Source organism: Emys orbicularis, chromosome 24 (assembly GCF_028017835.1).
Source record: "Emys orbicularis isolate rEmyOrb1 chromosome 24, rEmyOrb1.hap1, whole genome shotgun sequence".
Lineage (NCBI taxonomy): Eukaryota > Metazoa > Chordata > Testudines > Emydidae > Emys > Emys orbicularis.
In genome coordinates, this window is record NC_088706.1 from 10,739,595 (window position 1) to 10,755,726 (window position 16,132).

Sequence of the window (16,132 nt, forward strand, 5' to 3'; positions counted from 1 at the left end):
GCAGGCAAACAGGGTTTAAACCCAACACACACGTGCACAAATACCCCTGTTGTCAATAAGGAGTCATTGTCGAACACGAAGCACCTTGCAGACAGAGGGGTGACAGACAGGGCCAACGAGAGTGGGGGAAACCGGTACAAATTACCGGGGCCCGGCAGTCCAGAAGGGGGCCCGGCTTCCCTCCCCCATCATCGGCCCTGTTTAGCCAGTCTGTCCCTGCTGAGGGGGCCCAAAAAATTTTTTTCACCAGGGCCCGAACCCGCTCTCAGCAGCCCTGGTGACAGACTCACAGCACCACTGATGGACGTACTCTGGTGTAGACAGGACGATCAGCTTCCCAGGCACAGTTGACAAGTTTCGGATGCGCCAGCTCCTTCACCCGGGGGGAAGCCACAGCATGTTTCGAGGCAGTACTCACTGGCCATATTGGGAAGGACCTGTGTTCAGCAGAAGAGGGAAGTGTGGTGATTTGGTTAGGCTCCATGAAGCAACACCACCTTGCATGTACGCACCACCTTCAAACCGCCGGGATCCCACAGTGCTTAGCAAACAAGACAGGGTGCCGTTCACCCAGCTGCTGGAATGCAGCCACCTCTGGCCTAGAGTGAGGTAGCAATTTAACAGCGCACAGCAACACTATACATCTCCCTAGGGCTGGAAGGATACTGTATCGGATTGAAGCAACAGGAGGAATCTAGGTCAATATCAGGCAAGAACACTGAGGATCTAACACCCATCTCTTGTAAAACACCCTCCCCGCCCCGGAGCTTTTGTGTTCCAAGCCGCAGGTCTGTCCTTCATGTGTAGTACCTCCAGCAGTGCAATACCCACTCCATGACTGCTTCATCCCGACCACCTGCCTCTTTTCTGCTGCCACCAGACATTAGGCTCCCTCCACACTATGCTAGGGTGTCAGTTCCATACCTCACAAACCTGTGGAATCAGCATTTCCTGCAACTCCTCGGTGTTTTCGAGAGGTTACCCCTACAACCGCTGCACCAGGCCAATCCTGCTTAACTTGCAACATCTGAAAGGCTCACATGTCAATTGGGTAATGCTAAACATGCTGCCTCTGCTACAAAATTATGTCGACCTAAGTTAGGTCAACGTACAGCCATTGCAGGAACCGCTCCTTGTGTTAGCGGTTTGTGTCCTCACCAGGAGCGCTTGCAATGATTAACTGTCAGCGTGGGGCATTTTGGGATGGCTTCTGAAAGGTAGCAACAGCCAGCATAAGCAACGCAGTGTCTACACAGTCGCTGTGTCGACCTAAGCACTACGCCTCTCGTGGAGGTGGAGTTATTAAGTCTGCATAGCAGGCGAGTTACGGTGGCAAGGGTAACATTTTAGTGTAGACGCTTACAGAGTTGACCTAAGTCTGTAGTGTAGACCAGGGCTCAGTTTCATAAACTCCATGTTGAAGTTCCCATTAGTGGCTCAGCCAGAAACGGTCAAACTGACCACTTGAAATAACACCGGGTTACAAATTTAGCCGGTTTTTGGCTAGCAAATCATCCGTGACTCACCCCCAATTTCCATGCAGCGATCCATAGCTGTCAGTTTTTGCCAAACTCTTTCAAAGAATCGTTGGGTATGTCTACACTTCAAGCTGGAGTCTGATCCCCGGCTCAAGGAGACATACCTGCGCTAGCTCTGCTTGAGCTCGCCTGCTAAAAACAGAGTGTGGTCGCAGCAGTGCAAGTGGTGGGAGGTGCTAGCCACCCCGAGTCCGGGTCTAGTATCTCAGATGGGTAGCGGAGTCTTTGTAAGCAGGGGAATAACAAATAATCCAGTTTGGATTTTCAGACTTGTAAAGGTTTGTGCTAAAATTCATGAAACTTTCAAGGTTCACCATCATCTAGCTATCTGCCAATCTATGCACTTATACAACCCATAACCACAGTGGCTGCCCAGAGACACATAATGAATAATATGGTCTCACAGCAAATCAAACTTGGAGCTTTAATTCATGAAAATATTCCTGGATCTGAATTTTAAAAACTATCCAATTGGATCTACGCATGACACAGAAATCATATTAGTCAATTTCTCCGCACCTGTTCTCTTCAAATCCTTGGTAGATCTTTTTGGATCGAGAAAGTTCTGCCTGTCGTGGCGTTAAGACTGGGGAGGAAGAAAAGTCAACTGTGAACCATGGAGCTTTTTCTGACCGAGTCCCATCACCTTAGCTGTACAACATCCCATGAAAGACATGAATGCACTGTGGGCTGCGAGACGTTCTCTGCCTGGGCCAGCAGGGATATGGGAGCAAGAGGGAGGAGGTTTATTCATGACACTCAGGGTCAGATTTTTGAAATAGCTGCATATGTCGAGTGCTGGGGACTCTTGGAAAACTGTCCTCGACTGTGGCAGCGGAGCACTTGCGAATCCGGCACTAAGCCCGGGCCATAAATATTAACCTCCCTCCCTCCCTCCCCCCCCCCCCCCCCCCCGTTCTGCTGACGAAAAAGCAGTACTGATGGGCTCTGAAATGGACTTCTCTCTAGGCCTTAGCAGAAAGGCTAGCGGCTTGTTGACTGAAGCCCTAGAAGATTGAGGACCGGTTCCTCGACAGTATTTTTAGGCGCCTAACGCCCATTGATTCCAGGGGGAGAAAATGACTCCTTAAGCCATGTGATGCAAGCAAACATCTTGAAAGGCGACTTTGAACGTGCCTGCGTGACAAGACTGGATTCCCGGTTGGATTCTTGAAGGCGCAGTGCTCGAGTGGGGTGACATTCAGCAAAAAGAAGCAGGATTCTCCCTAGCATGAGCCCACTGAGCATCCTAGCAGTGTCTTGGCTGAGTAGATGCATCTGAAGTCAACTGCAAAGCGGAGATTAGACTCCAGCGGAAAGCTACACGAAACAGACTTTGGCACTTGGTTTTAAAATGCTGGCAAAGGGTGCCCCCCTTCATGAGTAATGCAGGATATGACCCCAGGACACTGCACACTCTCTTATTAGTATGGGCCTTGTTTACTCTTCTGGGGCCTGGACTAAGAACAACTTATTTCTGAGGCCAGCAAACATCCGACAGATGGTGCTGACTTTTGGACATGACAGACTCCTAGATTTACCATTTAACCCGCTTTTAAATAATATAGAATCTCTGATTAATTTCTCATCCTGCAGTAAAATGGTCATCTTACCCGGGACTGTGAACCTGTGAGTCTTCGAAGGCAATTTATCCGTCCAGTATACTGAAATCCTGCAATAACGACCCAACACTGCGTCAGTTTATTGGCAGCAAACATGAAATGTTATCCCCATTCTTCAGACCTTCTGAACCCAGGGGCGTGCAGAAGTGGGGGCAAGCAGAGGCACCCCAATAATCGTCAGGTGCACAGAACTCCTCCGGCCCCAGGGCTGCAGTGGTGAGGGTGAGGGAGCCCCTGCTGGGCCAGGGAAGGCGGGATGGCTCAGTGGTTTGAGCATTGGCCTGCTAAACCCAGCATTGTGAGTTCAATCCTTGAGGGGGCCACTTAGGGATCTGGGGAAAAATCAGTACTTAGTCCTGCTAGTGAAGACAGGGGGCTGGACTCGATGACCTTTCAAGGTCCCTTCCAGTTCTAGGAGATCTCCATTAATTTTAAATTTATTTAAGGAAGAGTTGGGGGGGCCCTGCCGGGGCGGGAAGGAAAAGCAAGCGCCTCCTGGGGGGTGGGGGAGAAGGAAGAGCAAACTCCTCCCAGGGTGGGGGGGGCACAGAATGTGCCCCCCAAAAAGGATCAAAGTAAAATTTCTGTGCACGCCCTGTCTCAATCCAAGCTTCATCTAGGCCCTAATCCTGTTCCCAGTGAAGTCATTGGCAAAGTTCCCATAGGTTTTAATGGGATCCTGCCGGAGCCGCTGGATATGTATTTGGGCGGCGACCCTGAGATTCAGCAGCCACACCACTATTTTTAGGAGATATCTCGAGCAGAGCTAGAGCAGGTATGTCTGCCCCTGCTGGGAATGACACCTCCCAGCTGCAAAGTACACGTACACTTTGACAATAATTCATCAGACTTACATGGGCACTTTTCCTCTCTACATCGCAAAGCACTTTACAAAGGTGTGTGAGCACAATTAACCCCATTTTGCGGGGTGGAAACTGAGGGTCTGTTTATACTATTGTTAGCTCGGGTATTGCCCCTAACACCCCTTCTGTCCACACAGCGACACTGGGGTAGCTGGCCCAGTTGGGGGGTTGGCTAGAGTCCAGATTTGTCTTCCACCCAGGTTGCAGTGAGGACGTGGGCTAGTGCACCACGCCAGTGCTGATAAGTCCTCCAGTGCCTTCCCACAATTCCCCTTGTGTGCCCAGAAAGACAGACAAGTTCTCCCACAATTCACTGGGATTCGCAGAGCGGCTCAGCTTACTGCAGCACAGAGAACCGTGGGATGTGTCCCCAGAAATCCTAGCGACCCCCCCGGGGAGCGCAGAGCCAGTAACTCAGGTTGGGTTTTGCAGTGTGGCTGCTCCCACCTGGGCATGGATACCCTAAAGCACAGGGAGATGAAAAGACTTACACGTGGAAGAGCCACATCAGACCGCACCCTACAAAACAACTCAACGGGCTTGCTAAACTCTCTGTGCTGCTGAGGGGCTCCAAAATTAGCGAATAAGCTCTATAGCTAGGACACTCGGAATCGTCAAAGGGTACCGAGGCATCCGGACGCCTGGGTTCTATTCCCAGCTCTGCCGTTAATGTGTTATGTAGCCTAGAGGAAGTCACTTCACTTCTCTGGGCCATGGTTTCCCCATCAATAAAATGAGGTTAGTTAATAATCCTTACCTACCTTAAGTGGCTATGTAAGTGCCAAGCATTATTATTTCATACAAAGAGTAACAGACGTAGAATATGCTGGTAACGGAAGCAGGATGTAAATGAATCCAAGAGTTGCCTAAAACCATATTTTGATCTCACCTGCACCAGACTGAATCCAGAGTCATTCCACTGCAGTCAAAGGAGTGACTCCAGATTTACGCTGGTGTACAGGACAGCAGAATCCGCTCCCTCGGTTTGTTTCTGGAGAAAGCAGGAAGACGCAGGGCTGAGATCACCCTTATGGTTAGGAACAGGGCAGAACTGCACCCACCTGTTGCAGATGAGCTGGTGATTGACTTTCGGCCAGGCGAGGTAACTGATGCGTCTCTCCCTGGTGCTGTCCCATGCTTGGGCATGAGTTACCATAGCAATCGGCTTCTCGGGAAATGCTCCAGAGCTTAGTTCCCTTCCAGATGACGCGAGATGCTTCCAGGGGCCAGCTTCGTGTTACCGCATATCTGAGGGGATGATAAAGATGCTTTTGAATCAAAGACAACCACTTTGTGACTAACACACCTGAGGGGTTTGCATGGGGATATGAAGGCTCTCAGGGCAAAAGGCATTGTGCCTGGTCTGTTCTGCTACCTTCAACCACCTTAAGTAGCCCCACGGAGTAACATGGTGTGCAATGAGAGGGTGACAGAATCAATAATAAGAATAAATGTATTTTATTATATGGGTGTACAGCCCCTAGCACAATACAGCCCTGATCCATGGCAGGACTCTCTAAGTCAGGGGTGGGTAAACTACGGCCCGTGGGCTGCATCTGGCCCTCCAGACATTTTAATCCAGCCCTCGAGCGCCCACTGGGGAGTGAGGTCTGGGGTTTGCCCCGCTCTGGCTCCAGCCGGGAGGTGGGGTTGGGGGCTTGCCCCGCTCTGTGCAGCTCCCAGAAGCAGTGGCATATCCCCCCTCTGGCTCCTATGCATAGGGACAGCCAAGGGGCTCTGCATGCTGACCCCACAGCTCCTATTGGCTGGGAACCACGGCCAATGGGAACTGCAGGGGCGGCGCCTGTGGACAGGGCAGCGTGCAGAGCCGCCTAGCCGCGCCTCCGCATAGGAGCAGGAGGGGGGACATGCCACTGTTTCTGGGAGCTGCTTGAGGTAAGTGCCGCCCAGAGCCTGCACCCCGACCTCTTCCTGCACCCCAACCCCTTGCTCCAGCCCTGATCCCCCTCCTGCCCTCCGAACCCCTCGATCCCAGCCCGGAGCACCCTCCTGCACCTCCAACCCCTCATTCCCAGCCCCACCCCAGAGCCTGCACCCCCAGCTGGAGCCCTTCCCCTCCCCCTCTGCACCCCAACCCACTGCCCCAGCCCAGAGCCACCTCCCACACCCTGAACTCCTCATTTCTGGCACCCCCAGCCAGAGCCCTCACCACCCTCCCCGCACCCCAACCCCCAATTTCATGAGCATTCATGGCCCGCCATACAATTTCCATATCCAGCTGTGGCCCTCGGGCCAAAAAGTTTGTGTCCCCCACCCCCGCTCTAAGTGCTTCAGCTCTGAAATAAATATATATTAAATATATAACAACAGTATTTATGTCAGATTCCAAAGCCAGAAGGTGCCACTGTAATAATCATCTCGTCTGACCTCCTGCATAACATAGGCCGGAGAACTTTCTCACAATAAGTCCTAGGGCAGAGCTTTTAGACAAAGATCCACGTATTGTTATATTATTATTATTATTGTTAAACATACTGTCTATTGTTTTGTTATGCGTGTTTGTGCAGCCCCTAGCGCAAGAGAGCCCCCAGTAGCTTGTGGCGATCTCTAGGGGTCACTGCAAGACGAGGCAGATGATTACGATGCGCACGTGGGCCTTCGCTGCGCGCAGCTTTCGCTGAAATCAATAGCGATTTTTCACGTTTAAAGACCACAGAATGCGGCCCATTATTTGTTAATCTTCAGAGCCGATGCTGTAATTACCCAGCCTCTGTCCTACGGGCAACATTTTCCCATCAGACTAATACGGATTAAAAGGGCTAAAATACACAAGATTAAAACAACCATTACAGTCTTCTGTCGGTAACACATGATGATGTCAATTTCAGGCCTCTCAAGCTGTGGCAGTTTCAGTGAGGGCGTCTTTCACCTGTGAACCACCAGAGGGGAAGCCCTGAAATGCTGCCCTAAAATCAATCCCATTGCCTGGGAGGCTACGCTAACCGTCAGGAGAACTTGCAGAGCAGAGGTGAGATCCTGGCCCCATTGAAGTTAATGGCAAAGCTCCCACTGACTTCACTGGGGCCTGGGTTTCACCCAAGGCGTCCCCGACTGTCTCCCCATCCCTGGGGGTGAGTGGGGTCCAATGCAGCTCCTCCCTCTGGAGTCCCACAAAGATCCTTGCTCCCATCTACAGGATGGTTTACTATCCCACACCCCTTGCTCTGACTCCTTCCCCCACCCTGTCTGCCCATTTTCCCGTCCATTGGTCCCAGATGCTGCTCCCACCCACGTACCTGGCCTGGGTCCCCACCTGGCATTCCTCTGCCATGGAACACACAGTGATGCAGACAGGCGGTTGCCATGGCGAGGGGGATTGCGTCTTCTGTTCCCAGGGGAACCCCCGGCTGAGGGAGGATCCCTCAGTGTGGCCTAGTGGCTCGGGGTCAGGGACGTGGGTTCTAGTCCTGGTTCTGCCACTGTCCTCCTACAAAACCTTGGGTAAGTCTCTGTGCCTCTGTTTTCCCTCCCACCCATTGTCTAGTTAGGTTGGGAGCTGTGTGAAGAGGGGGCTGTCTCTTACTCTGGGTCTGTGTAGCACCAGGCACAATAAGGCCCCATTGTGCTAGGCACCGGCCGGGCCCACCTTCGGGAAAGGCCATCTCTGCCCCTACGGGCCAAGTAACGCTGCTATAGGACAAACAGGCCGGAGCGGATACCCAGGGGAACCCAGAGGTGTAGAATTAACCTGTGGATAAGGAGCTGGTGAGCCCAGTGGTCTAAGCACCTGAGCAGTGTGTACAGTTCGCAACCCCTGGGATGGGCTCCCGGAGCTGTTCCTTCCCCTGGTGCTGAAATCCCTCCCCATGCAGGAAGCAGGCGGCGTAAGCAACTCCTCCTGGTGCTGCAGGTCTCTGTGCTCGCCCCCCACCCTCCGTTTGTCCTATGTCAATAAATGCCCCCACACACACACAATGGTGAGAGTCACTCCCACCAGAGTCTCACATCTGTCTACATTACAAGGGCTGCAGCAGGACAGCTGCAGCTGGGGGACGGACGCGGGGTATCACCCCAGAAGGGTTTTTTCCGTCGCCGTCGTTAATCCACCTCCCCGAAAGGCGGACGGATGAGTTCTCCCACCGACCTAGCGCTGTCTACAACAGGGCTCAGATCAGCTGACCTACGTCTCTTAGGGGAGGGAATTTTTCACACCCTGAGCAACACTGCTAGGTACACCTACGTTTTAGGGGTAGGCCAGGCCTGACGCTTTGTGGAGAGATGAGCTTGTGAGGGAGGATCTCTTTCCTCACAGCTGGGCCAAGCAGACAGGACTGGAGCCACATCCTCAACAGCCAGGGACAGTTAAGGATGAAGGGGGATGTCACATTGGTTCAAGCCTCATACGGACTCCTGCTCTCCCTGGCAGTCCATGGAGGGACGTCTTGCTGTTCTGTGTTTGGACAGCCCCTCGCACACTTGGATCCTGCTCCATGACAAGGGTACTGCAATACACACAATAGCCACAAATATCTGGGTTTTCATTGGTGGCCCACAAGACAGAGCCCCGGCCAGGCCCGCAGGAGACCTGGGTTCTGATCCTGGCTGTGTGAATCAAATCGCTTCTTTTCCATACAGTGAGCTAGATCTGGGGTCTCTGGAGGTTCTGGGTCAAAGGAGGAAGGCCTAAACCTCAATTAGCTAATCCGTTGGTAGGTGAGTGATCTCTGGGTGAGAGTCACCAGGTCCAATTCGCCTCTCTCCAGGGTTTCACTCCACTGACCCCGCTTTCCAATGGGCAATTCCGAGCAGAATCTGCTTCCTCCCCACCCCCAACCCAAATTCCCTTGAGGATCTGGGGCCAAATGCTGGGGGTGCACAGAGTGTCAACCTGCACCGAGCTTGGACCCTGCTGGGCCTCTCCGCTCACTCTCCAGCTGGGGAGGGATGCAGCTGGTGTGTGCTCAGATGGGCAGGAAGTAGGCCATGGATCGAGGAGGCTGGTGGTAGCATTGCTTAGTAGGGCCGTGCCTTGGGACTGCAGAGCACGCTTCACTTTCTCTGGGAGTACCGGAGAAGGAGCACCTCAGTCTAGATCTGCAGCCTCCATGCTCCTCTGCTATTCCAGCTGTGGGCTCTCATGCAACTCTGCCAATGCACCTCTAGCATGGCCAAATCAATGCCCCTCGCTACTGACACCTCGCTTTTCCGACCCTGTGCCTCTCCTGGGAAGGCAGTCAAAGCTCGTGCCGAATCGTGAGCGATGCAATCCAGCAGCCACCAGGGCTATGCTGAGCCCGGCAAGACCCCCGCTTGTGGCTAGAGATGGCTCTGAACCGAAGCATCTGAACAGCCCAGCCTCTTGAAGCTCGGATCCAGGTCACACATAAACCCAAACCTCATGCAGAAAAGGCCATCTTCACCCGGCTGATCCCCTTCCATCACGCCATGAGACGCCCCGTTGCATGACGACCTTAGCAAAGTCCTTCCTTGTCTTCCTCCCAAACTTTGCCAACCTCCCCCCCCACACACACACACACACGCCTCTCTGAATGACTCACTGGAGCCGAGGGCTAATAATGAAATTGATTTAATATTCAGAGGTTGATCTGTAACAAGCAAAGGACATTCTCCCCTCCCTCCTCCATCTCCCCCCACCACACAGTGCAGACCAGGTAATTAAAAGCAGGCTGGGATTCAGTCCCGCTTGGTGATGGATGCATATGCTAATGAGCAGAGAGAGGAACGCCTAGCAATTTTCTCCTGTACTTTAAGTCTCTGTGTCCGCCCCCCTCCCCCCAATCCACCTCTTGCTTTGCCTAATTCCAATAAAGGCAGGAGGGGCTGAGGCGTGGTTTTAATTTGCAAGGCAAAGAGAGCTCCCCATTATTTATTTATATTAATCACCATGACCGTCCTGACGGGGCCTTTAATCAAAGGGGAGAGGCGCCCTTCGACACTCTGATTTGGCCTCTTTCTGTCACCCAGGGGCGGCTGGAAAAGCAAAAGCAGAGACAAAAGAGCCACTTATCACTTCTCCCTCCTTTGCTTTGTCCTGGATCATCCACGGTAAATACTAGGGGAAGGGCTGGGATCACCCCTTCTCTGTCCCTTGCCCCCTAAAGGTCAGTGCATGATCTGGATTCTGTTCCATTGCAATCAGGTCACCCGCATGAGCGCGATCAGCTAGTTACCAGCGCCACCCACAAACTGACCACGTCAGCCACTCACCCTCTCTTCTTGCGCGGGGACCCACGCTTCAGATTCTGTTGTCCATTCCACGACTGCAGGATTTACGGAGCCCCTGTAAGCCGGCAGCTAGGGAGCCAGAGAGAGCCCCAGGGTCTGTCTCCATCCAGTAGCCTCAGTAAAGAATCCCCTTTATATTCACTACCGCCTCCTCCTGCCTTGTCTCTGCTGCAAGATAAGCCACATGGCCAAGCAGGGGGACGATGGAGGGGAGAGAGACAGCTACAGCAGGAAGACTGAATCGGAACAAAAAGCTGGCCTGTTTCAAAGCCCAGAGGCTCAGGCCCACGGGCTAGCGTGGGCTCGGCCACACTTGCCAAACAGTTCAGTTCCCAGTTAGGCACCTCAGTGAGCCAGGCGGATTTTCCGGAGCGCTCAGCATTGCTGGCAGTGGGAACTGCTGGGTATTGGTCACTGTTGAAATTCAGGCCCCTTTTTGACCTACCTCCCGGCCACACGGTAAAGGACCCATTGGGATGGATTTAGGCTGGTTTGACGTTGGATCTGGGTCCTGTCCGCTGCCATGTCAGGGTTGTGCCAACCCGGCAGAGCTCGCCAACGGCTTCGTCTGGGCACGGATGTGTCCCTCTCTCGCTTGTGTTTTATGGTTCTCTCTCTATTTCTGCCCAAGGCCCATAGAATGGGGCTCCACAACTGACATCTCTGGGGAAGTTCCTGGTTCGGGGGGGGGGGGGGGCAGTTCATACACCATGGCGATGGGTGCAGTGGGGAACGAACTCTGAACCTGAGGAGGTGAAGGGAGCTTGGACTGCAAAGTAGCTTAAAGTCAAGGTTGCGGTCTTCCTCTGGAGCAGTGCCACTGTGGCCACCGAAAACGACCTCAGGAGGTGTGAGGCACAGTTAGAGAGCGCCTCGGCAGCTGGGTATCGCTGGCGCCCTGTTGACGTCAGCGGGGCCGCCTGACACCAGCGGGAGAGCTGGCCCAAGGCCGGCAGCAAGAGGAGTCGAAGCATTGGGCCGGGGGTTTCTAGACCAGAACGCAAGGAACGGGGCTGGCAGCGCAGCCTAAGGATGCCGGGGGGAAGGGGAGTGACGTTCGTGCCGCGTGAAGGGTAATTTTCCTAAGAGAGAGGCAGCTCGTGGTGTCTCCTTAATGAAGGGGCGGGCGGCCTGTCAGGGAATTAACCTAACAGATGGGGGCCGAGTGGGTATAAATGGGGGCTGGCCCCCCATGGACTGTCAGGGAGCGAGACGGGACAGAGATGGGACAAGATCGGGGAATGAGACAGGAGAAAGAGCCAGGCTGAGCCAGAGAAAGCAAAGAGCAAAGCCGAAGAGAGGGAAGGAAGAGGCCAAAAGCAGGAGAAGCAGAGAGGGCCGGGGAAAAGGAAGGAGAGAAGGTGGAAGAGAGAGAGAAGGGAAGAGCTGAAGAAAGGAGGACGGGATGGAGGCGGGAGAGGAAGAAGTCTAGAGGAGAGGGCAGGGAGCCGGCCTCATGGAAGGGGGGCCGGAGAGAGCCCACCCCTCTGGGAAGGAGGAGCGGAGGGCAGGACAGAGGGTCTGTGTGCCCAGCCGTGGGGAAGGCTCCCAGGGTAAGTGACCCTGATAATGACCATGGAAGGGTTGCGTGGCTGGGAATCGGGTTCCATATGGCACGGAGGAGGTCGAGTTCTGGCCTCAGGTCCCCCAAACCACTGGGAGGAAACACCTCCGCCTTTGGGCAGCAGCAGGGGCCGGGTCTGATCCCACCCCCACCCCACAGCAAGGGGGCCCCAGGGCAGGTGTGCCCCAGAGCCAGCTTCCCCCTGCCGTTGAGACTCAGCCCCGCTGGGGGGGAGAGGGCAGCTCCGTCTCCAAGACTCCTAGAGCGTCCCCAAGGGGCCAAGCAGCGCCCAGTGTGTGTGACGGGGACGCCTGTCCACTAGGCCCAGCAAACTCACACCACGGAGGCCCCCGGCTGGTAAAGATTTCCAGTGACGGACGAGCTGAGCTGGGATTCAGCCAGCAGTTTCTTCCCAAACCTGTTCAAAAAGAGCCATGAATCCATCTTCTTCCAGCGCCAGACAGCTCGGGCGGCGGTTCAGGGGAGGGCTCTGGCTGGTTCTTTTAGCGGCACAGTTTTGCTCCTCCCCGCTTCGCCCGATCCCCCCCGGTCCTGCCTTGTGGAGAGGAACGAGGGTCTAGTAGTTAAGGCTAAAGAGAGGAGACGAAGATGCGGCAGACGGCAGGCTGAGAGGGGAGCGGATTGCTCTCTGGCAATACAAGGGCTCTCTCGCGCTCTGCGTCCGTGCAGCACCTAGCACCAGCGGGTTCTGCTCTCAGTTGGACCCGTCGGCGCCCCGGTTCTCGTGGGGCGTGGCTGCTAAATGCAGGCTCCGGTGCCGTTCTCTCTAGGCGCCAGGCCGCCGTGTGCTGGCTGTGGGGGGAAGATCAGAGGCCCCTTCCTGCTCCGCGTGGCGCCCGACACAGAGTGGCACATGGGCTGTCTCCGCTGCAGCTGCTGCCAGCTCAGCCTCGCTCACAGCCCCACCTGCTTCCTGCGCGACGGCAGCGTTTACTGCAGAGCCGACTATCTCAGGTAAGGCCCCGCCTCGTGGGGGGGGGGGGGGGGGGGGAGGATCTGACCCTTGGGCCTCCTGCTCCAGCCAGCTCATTTTAACCTCTCTGTGGAGCGGCCACTAGGGGGCGACAAAGCCCCAGGTCAACCCACAGAACAGGTGCATGATGGGTAGCGGCTGGCTGAGCTGCCCCAGGACCATGTCTCCACTGGGGCCATCCCCATGGCGCCCCCTGTTGGTGGTTCCCACGCTGCGGCACTGAGCTGTCATGGCAGGCGGGCGTCCTACATCAATCGGGCGGCTGAGAACCGGCAAACTCGTTGTGCCTGGGCCAGTGCATTCCCACGCTGGTTTGAAACGGGGGGGGGGGGGGGGGAGGAAACCACCTTGCGCGGATGCTGCCGGATGGTCAGAGGCTGGGCGACCAACGGCCTGGGGCTCCCCTCGAAGCCAGCCTGGGGGAGGCCCGTGGGATGTGGGTAGGAGCCGGAAAGGGCTGGTGTAAATCCCCCTGGCTCTACGGATGTCATGGGAACGAGGCTAAGCAGCTGGCCTCTTGCCCCTTGTCCAGGTGGAGTTGCTGCACTGGGCTCCCTCGCCACCCCCATGCCCATCTGTGCCAGGCTTACTGAGGTGAACTCCCTCCCGCTATGCACCCCATGCCCATCTGTCTGAGCATCCCCTTTTCTCTGCCCTCCTCTCCCCTGCAGGCTCTTCTCCACGAGATGCGCCCGCTGCCGGGAGACCTTGCTGCCCTCTGACCTGGTGTTGCGGGCACGAGGGGCTGTATACCACCAGGCCTGCTTCCGCTGCTCCCTCTGCCAACGCCGGCTGCTGCCCGGCGAGCAGTTCGCTCTGCGGCCAGACGGATTGTACTGCCCCATGCACCAGTGGCCAGGGCAGGAAGGGGCAGGGCCGGAGATCCCGGTATCAGCATGGACCAAGTGGCACCGGTCAGGTAAGCTCTGGGCCGGGTCGCTTGCACAGAAGGGGGCTCCCCGTGGGTAGCACTAGAAGAGGTCTTGGTACAGCCCCACAGCCTGGCAAACCCAGTTAAGAGCAAGGTGGTGGGTTTGCCTCACCGTACATACTCCCGCGGGGCAAGCTCCGTCTGCGCACGCTGCAGGGGGAGACCATGCGGCCGGGAGGGTATTTCACAGAGGAGCCGGCCAACAGCTTCCCGTCTCTGCTATCCGGATTTGAATTAGGCCCCTCCACTCCCAGTCCCCCAACCCACGCTGAATTCCAGTGCACCAACACTCCCCACTGCCCATCCTGCTGGGGTCTAAAAGTCCTGTCTCTTTCCCTGCCCCCAGTGATGGGCTCAAGCATCCCCGTGGCCCAGGCCGGCTCAGGGAAGCTGACCCGCGTCCGCACCGTCCTGAACGAGCGGCAGCTCCAGGCCCTGAGCTCCTGCTATGCGGCCAACCCTCGCCCCGACACCGGGCTGAAGGAGCAGCTGGTGGAGCTGACCGGCCTCAGCCCCCGCGTCATCCGTGTCTGGTTCCAGAACAAGCGCTGCAAGGACAAGAAGCGGAACCTCGTGAGCCAGCTGCAGCCGCCGCCCCTGGTAAGAAGGACGTGCAGTCCGTCCCGTGACTGCCAGGGAGACCGGAGAACAGAGAGAGCCACAGGGTCTGTCTGTGTCCAGGAGCCTTGAGAGAAAATCCCCTTTATAGACACTGCAGCCCCAGTCCGGTCTCTTCTCTGCCACAGGGACGCTGCAGGAGAAGCACAGTGCCATCCCCATCAGGAATGCAGCAGCATCTGGTTCACTATTGAGTGTGAAACCGTCACTACTTACACTAGTGAAATGAGCCTTGCAGGATGGCTTCTCCATTCAAGATCCCTTTGTGGGGTCACAGCCAGGCGTGGCGGGGTTTGGAGTGCAAATCCTGTAAGAGAAGGTGTAAATCGGGGGGGGGACCCCAGGGAATCTAGGTTTGCAAACCTCACAGGCTATTGTGTGGGTTCCAGGTCGTGAAACTTTTTACCTGGGATTTATGCCAAGGGAAGGAGGATTCAAAGGAAAACTCCTGCAACGTTTGAGCTGTGCTCCGTGTAGTACCCCTCCACCTTTATATAGTGCTTTTTATCCCTAGAGCGCAGAGCGCTTCTCACAAGTGGGAGACCCCATTTTACAGGGGAAACTGAGGCACAGAGCAGGGTAGGGAACTTGCCTAGTGGCACAGCCAAGAATAGAACCCAGGAGTCCTGGCTTCCAGGCCAGTTCTCCCGTCCACAGGCTATTCTGCCGCCCAGCTCGGCCCTGTCGGGCCCAGCCCAATCGGAACTGGTGCTCGTATTAAAGCCCCATCCAAGCTTGAATCGATTTGTCCTCCGTGCGATGCCCCCGTGGCGATGAGCTTGGTCTCACACCACCCTCGGCCAGTGAGAGCCAAGCGCTGAGGCGCTTTTGTGGAGACATGCCCGCGGGGCACTGGGCTGAGCCCCGCCAACTCGTTTCAGGGATGGTAATGTCACCTGGCCTTCCTCTCTCTGGTCTCGCCGCAGAGCCTGCAGGGTGCCGTGGGGACCCGGATGGTGGCCGCCAGCCCGCAGCCCCAGGACGAGGCGTATGCATGGAGTCCGGTGGAGGTTCAGAGGGGCAGGCCCTCCTGGCAGCTGGTGAACAGCACCGAGGAGGCAGGTTTCTCCCAGCTGCTGCGGCTGACGGACCCGGAGCAGCTCGGCTGGGTGGGCTCCGTTCTCCGCTAGATTCCTGAGCCAAAGTCCAGCGGAGTCAATGGAAGGGGGGGGGTCCAGTCCAGTGACTTCCGTGAGCTTTGGGTAGGCCCCGTCTATACTGTGTGGCTTGAGGGGTAATTCACACACCCCCACCCCGCCACATCCACTGGTCATGGTGAGTTATAGAGACACGCCCCTCCCCCGCCTTCCGCGTGCTCCAGGCCCGGTTGGGTCCAACTCCACGGACCTCGTGGGATTGCACCTGAACTTGCTCCCTCCCCGGCCAATGCCTGCAGCTTCCCCAGCATGCTGCCTTGGGATAGCCTCCCCATCCCCCCCTCTGCTCCCTCCCCCTCTTTCCAGAGGGGAGGCCAGACCCCCCCAGCAGAGCCCACCAGAGGCAGTGACACTTCGCTGCAGTCCAGGGAGATCCTGCCCATTTACACCAGCTGAGGATCCGGCCTGAATGAACGGGAATGTTTAGCTCTGGGTCCAGCCCGGGGTCTGGAGCAGGGGGCCAGCTCACAGCACTTCCTCCTGGCCCGGGATGGCCCAGCAGGCACCTACCTGCTCAGGTTCTTTGCAATCATTGGCTCTGGGTACGTCTACACGGCAAGCGCAAACCCACCGCAGCGAGTCTCAGGATCCCACTACGGGGCTGGGGCCTGGACTCTGAAGCCCGCCCTGTTCCCAGG

General features: G+C 56.1%; 1 protein-coding gene across 1 annotated transcript; it reads left to right on the plus strand.

The window, feature by feature from the left end:
• The first annotated feature begins 11,686 nt into the window (after positions 1-11,686).
• LOC135894280 (insulin gene enhancer protein ISL-2-like) lies at positions 11,687-15,467 on the plus strand. The gene is made up of 5 exons (XM_065422344.1): positions 11,687-11,783; positions 12,586-12,769; positions 13,460-13,707; positions 14,066-14,319; positions 15,264-15,467. The coding sequence occupies exons 1-5, from the start codon at positions 11,687-11,689 to the stop codon at positions 15,465-15,467; spliced, it is 987 nt and encodes a 328-aa protein (XP_065278416.1).
• The last annotated feature ends 665 nt before the right edge of the window (positions 15,468-16,132 follow it).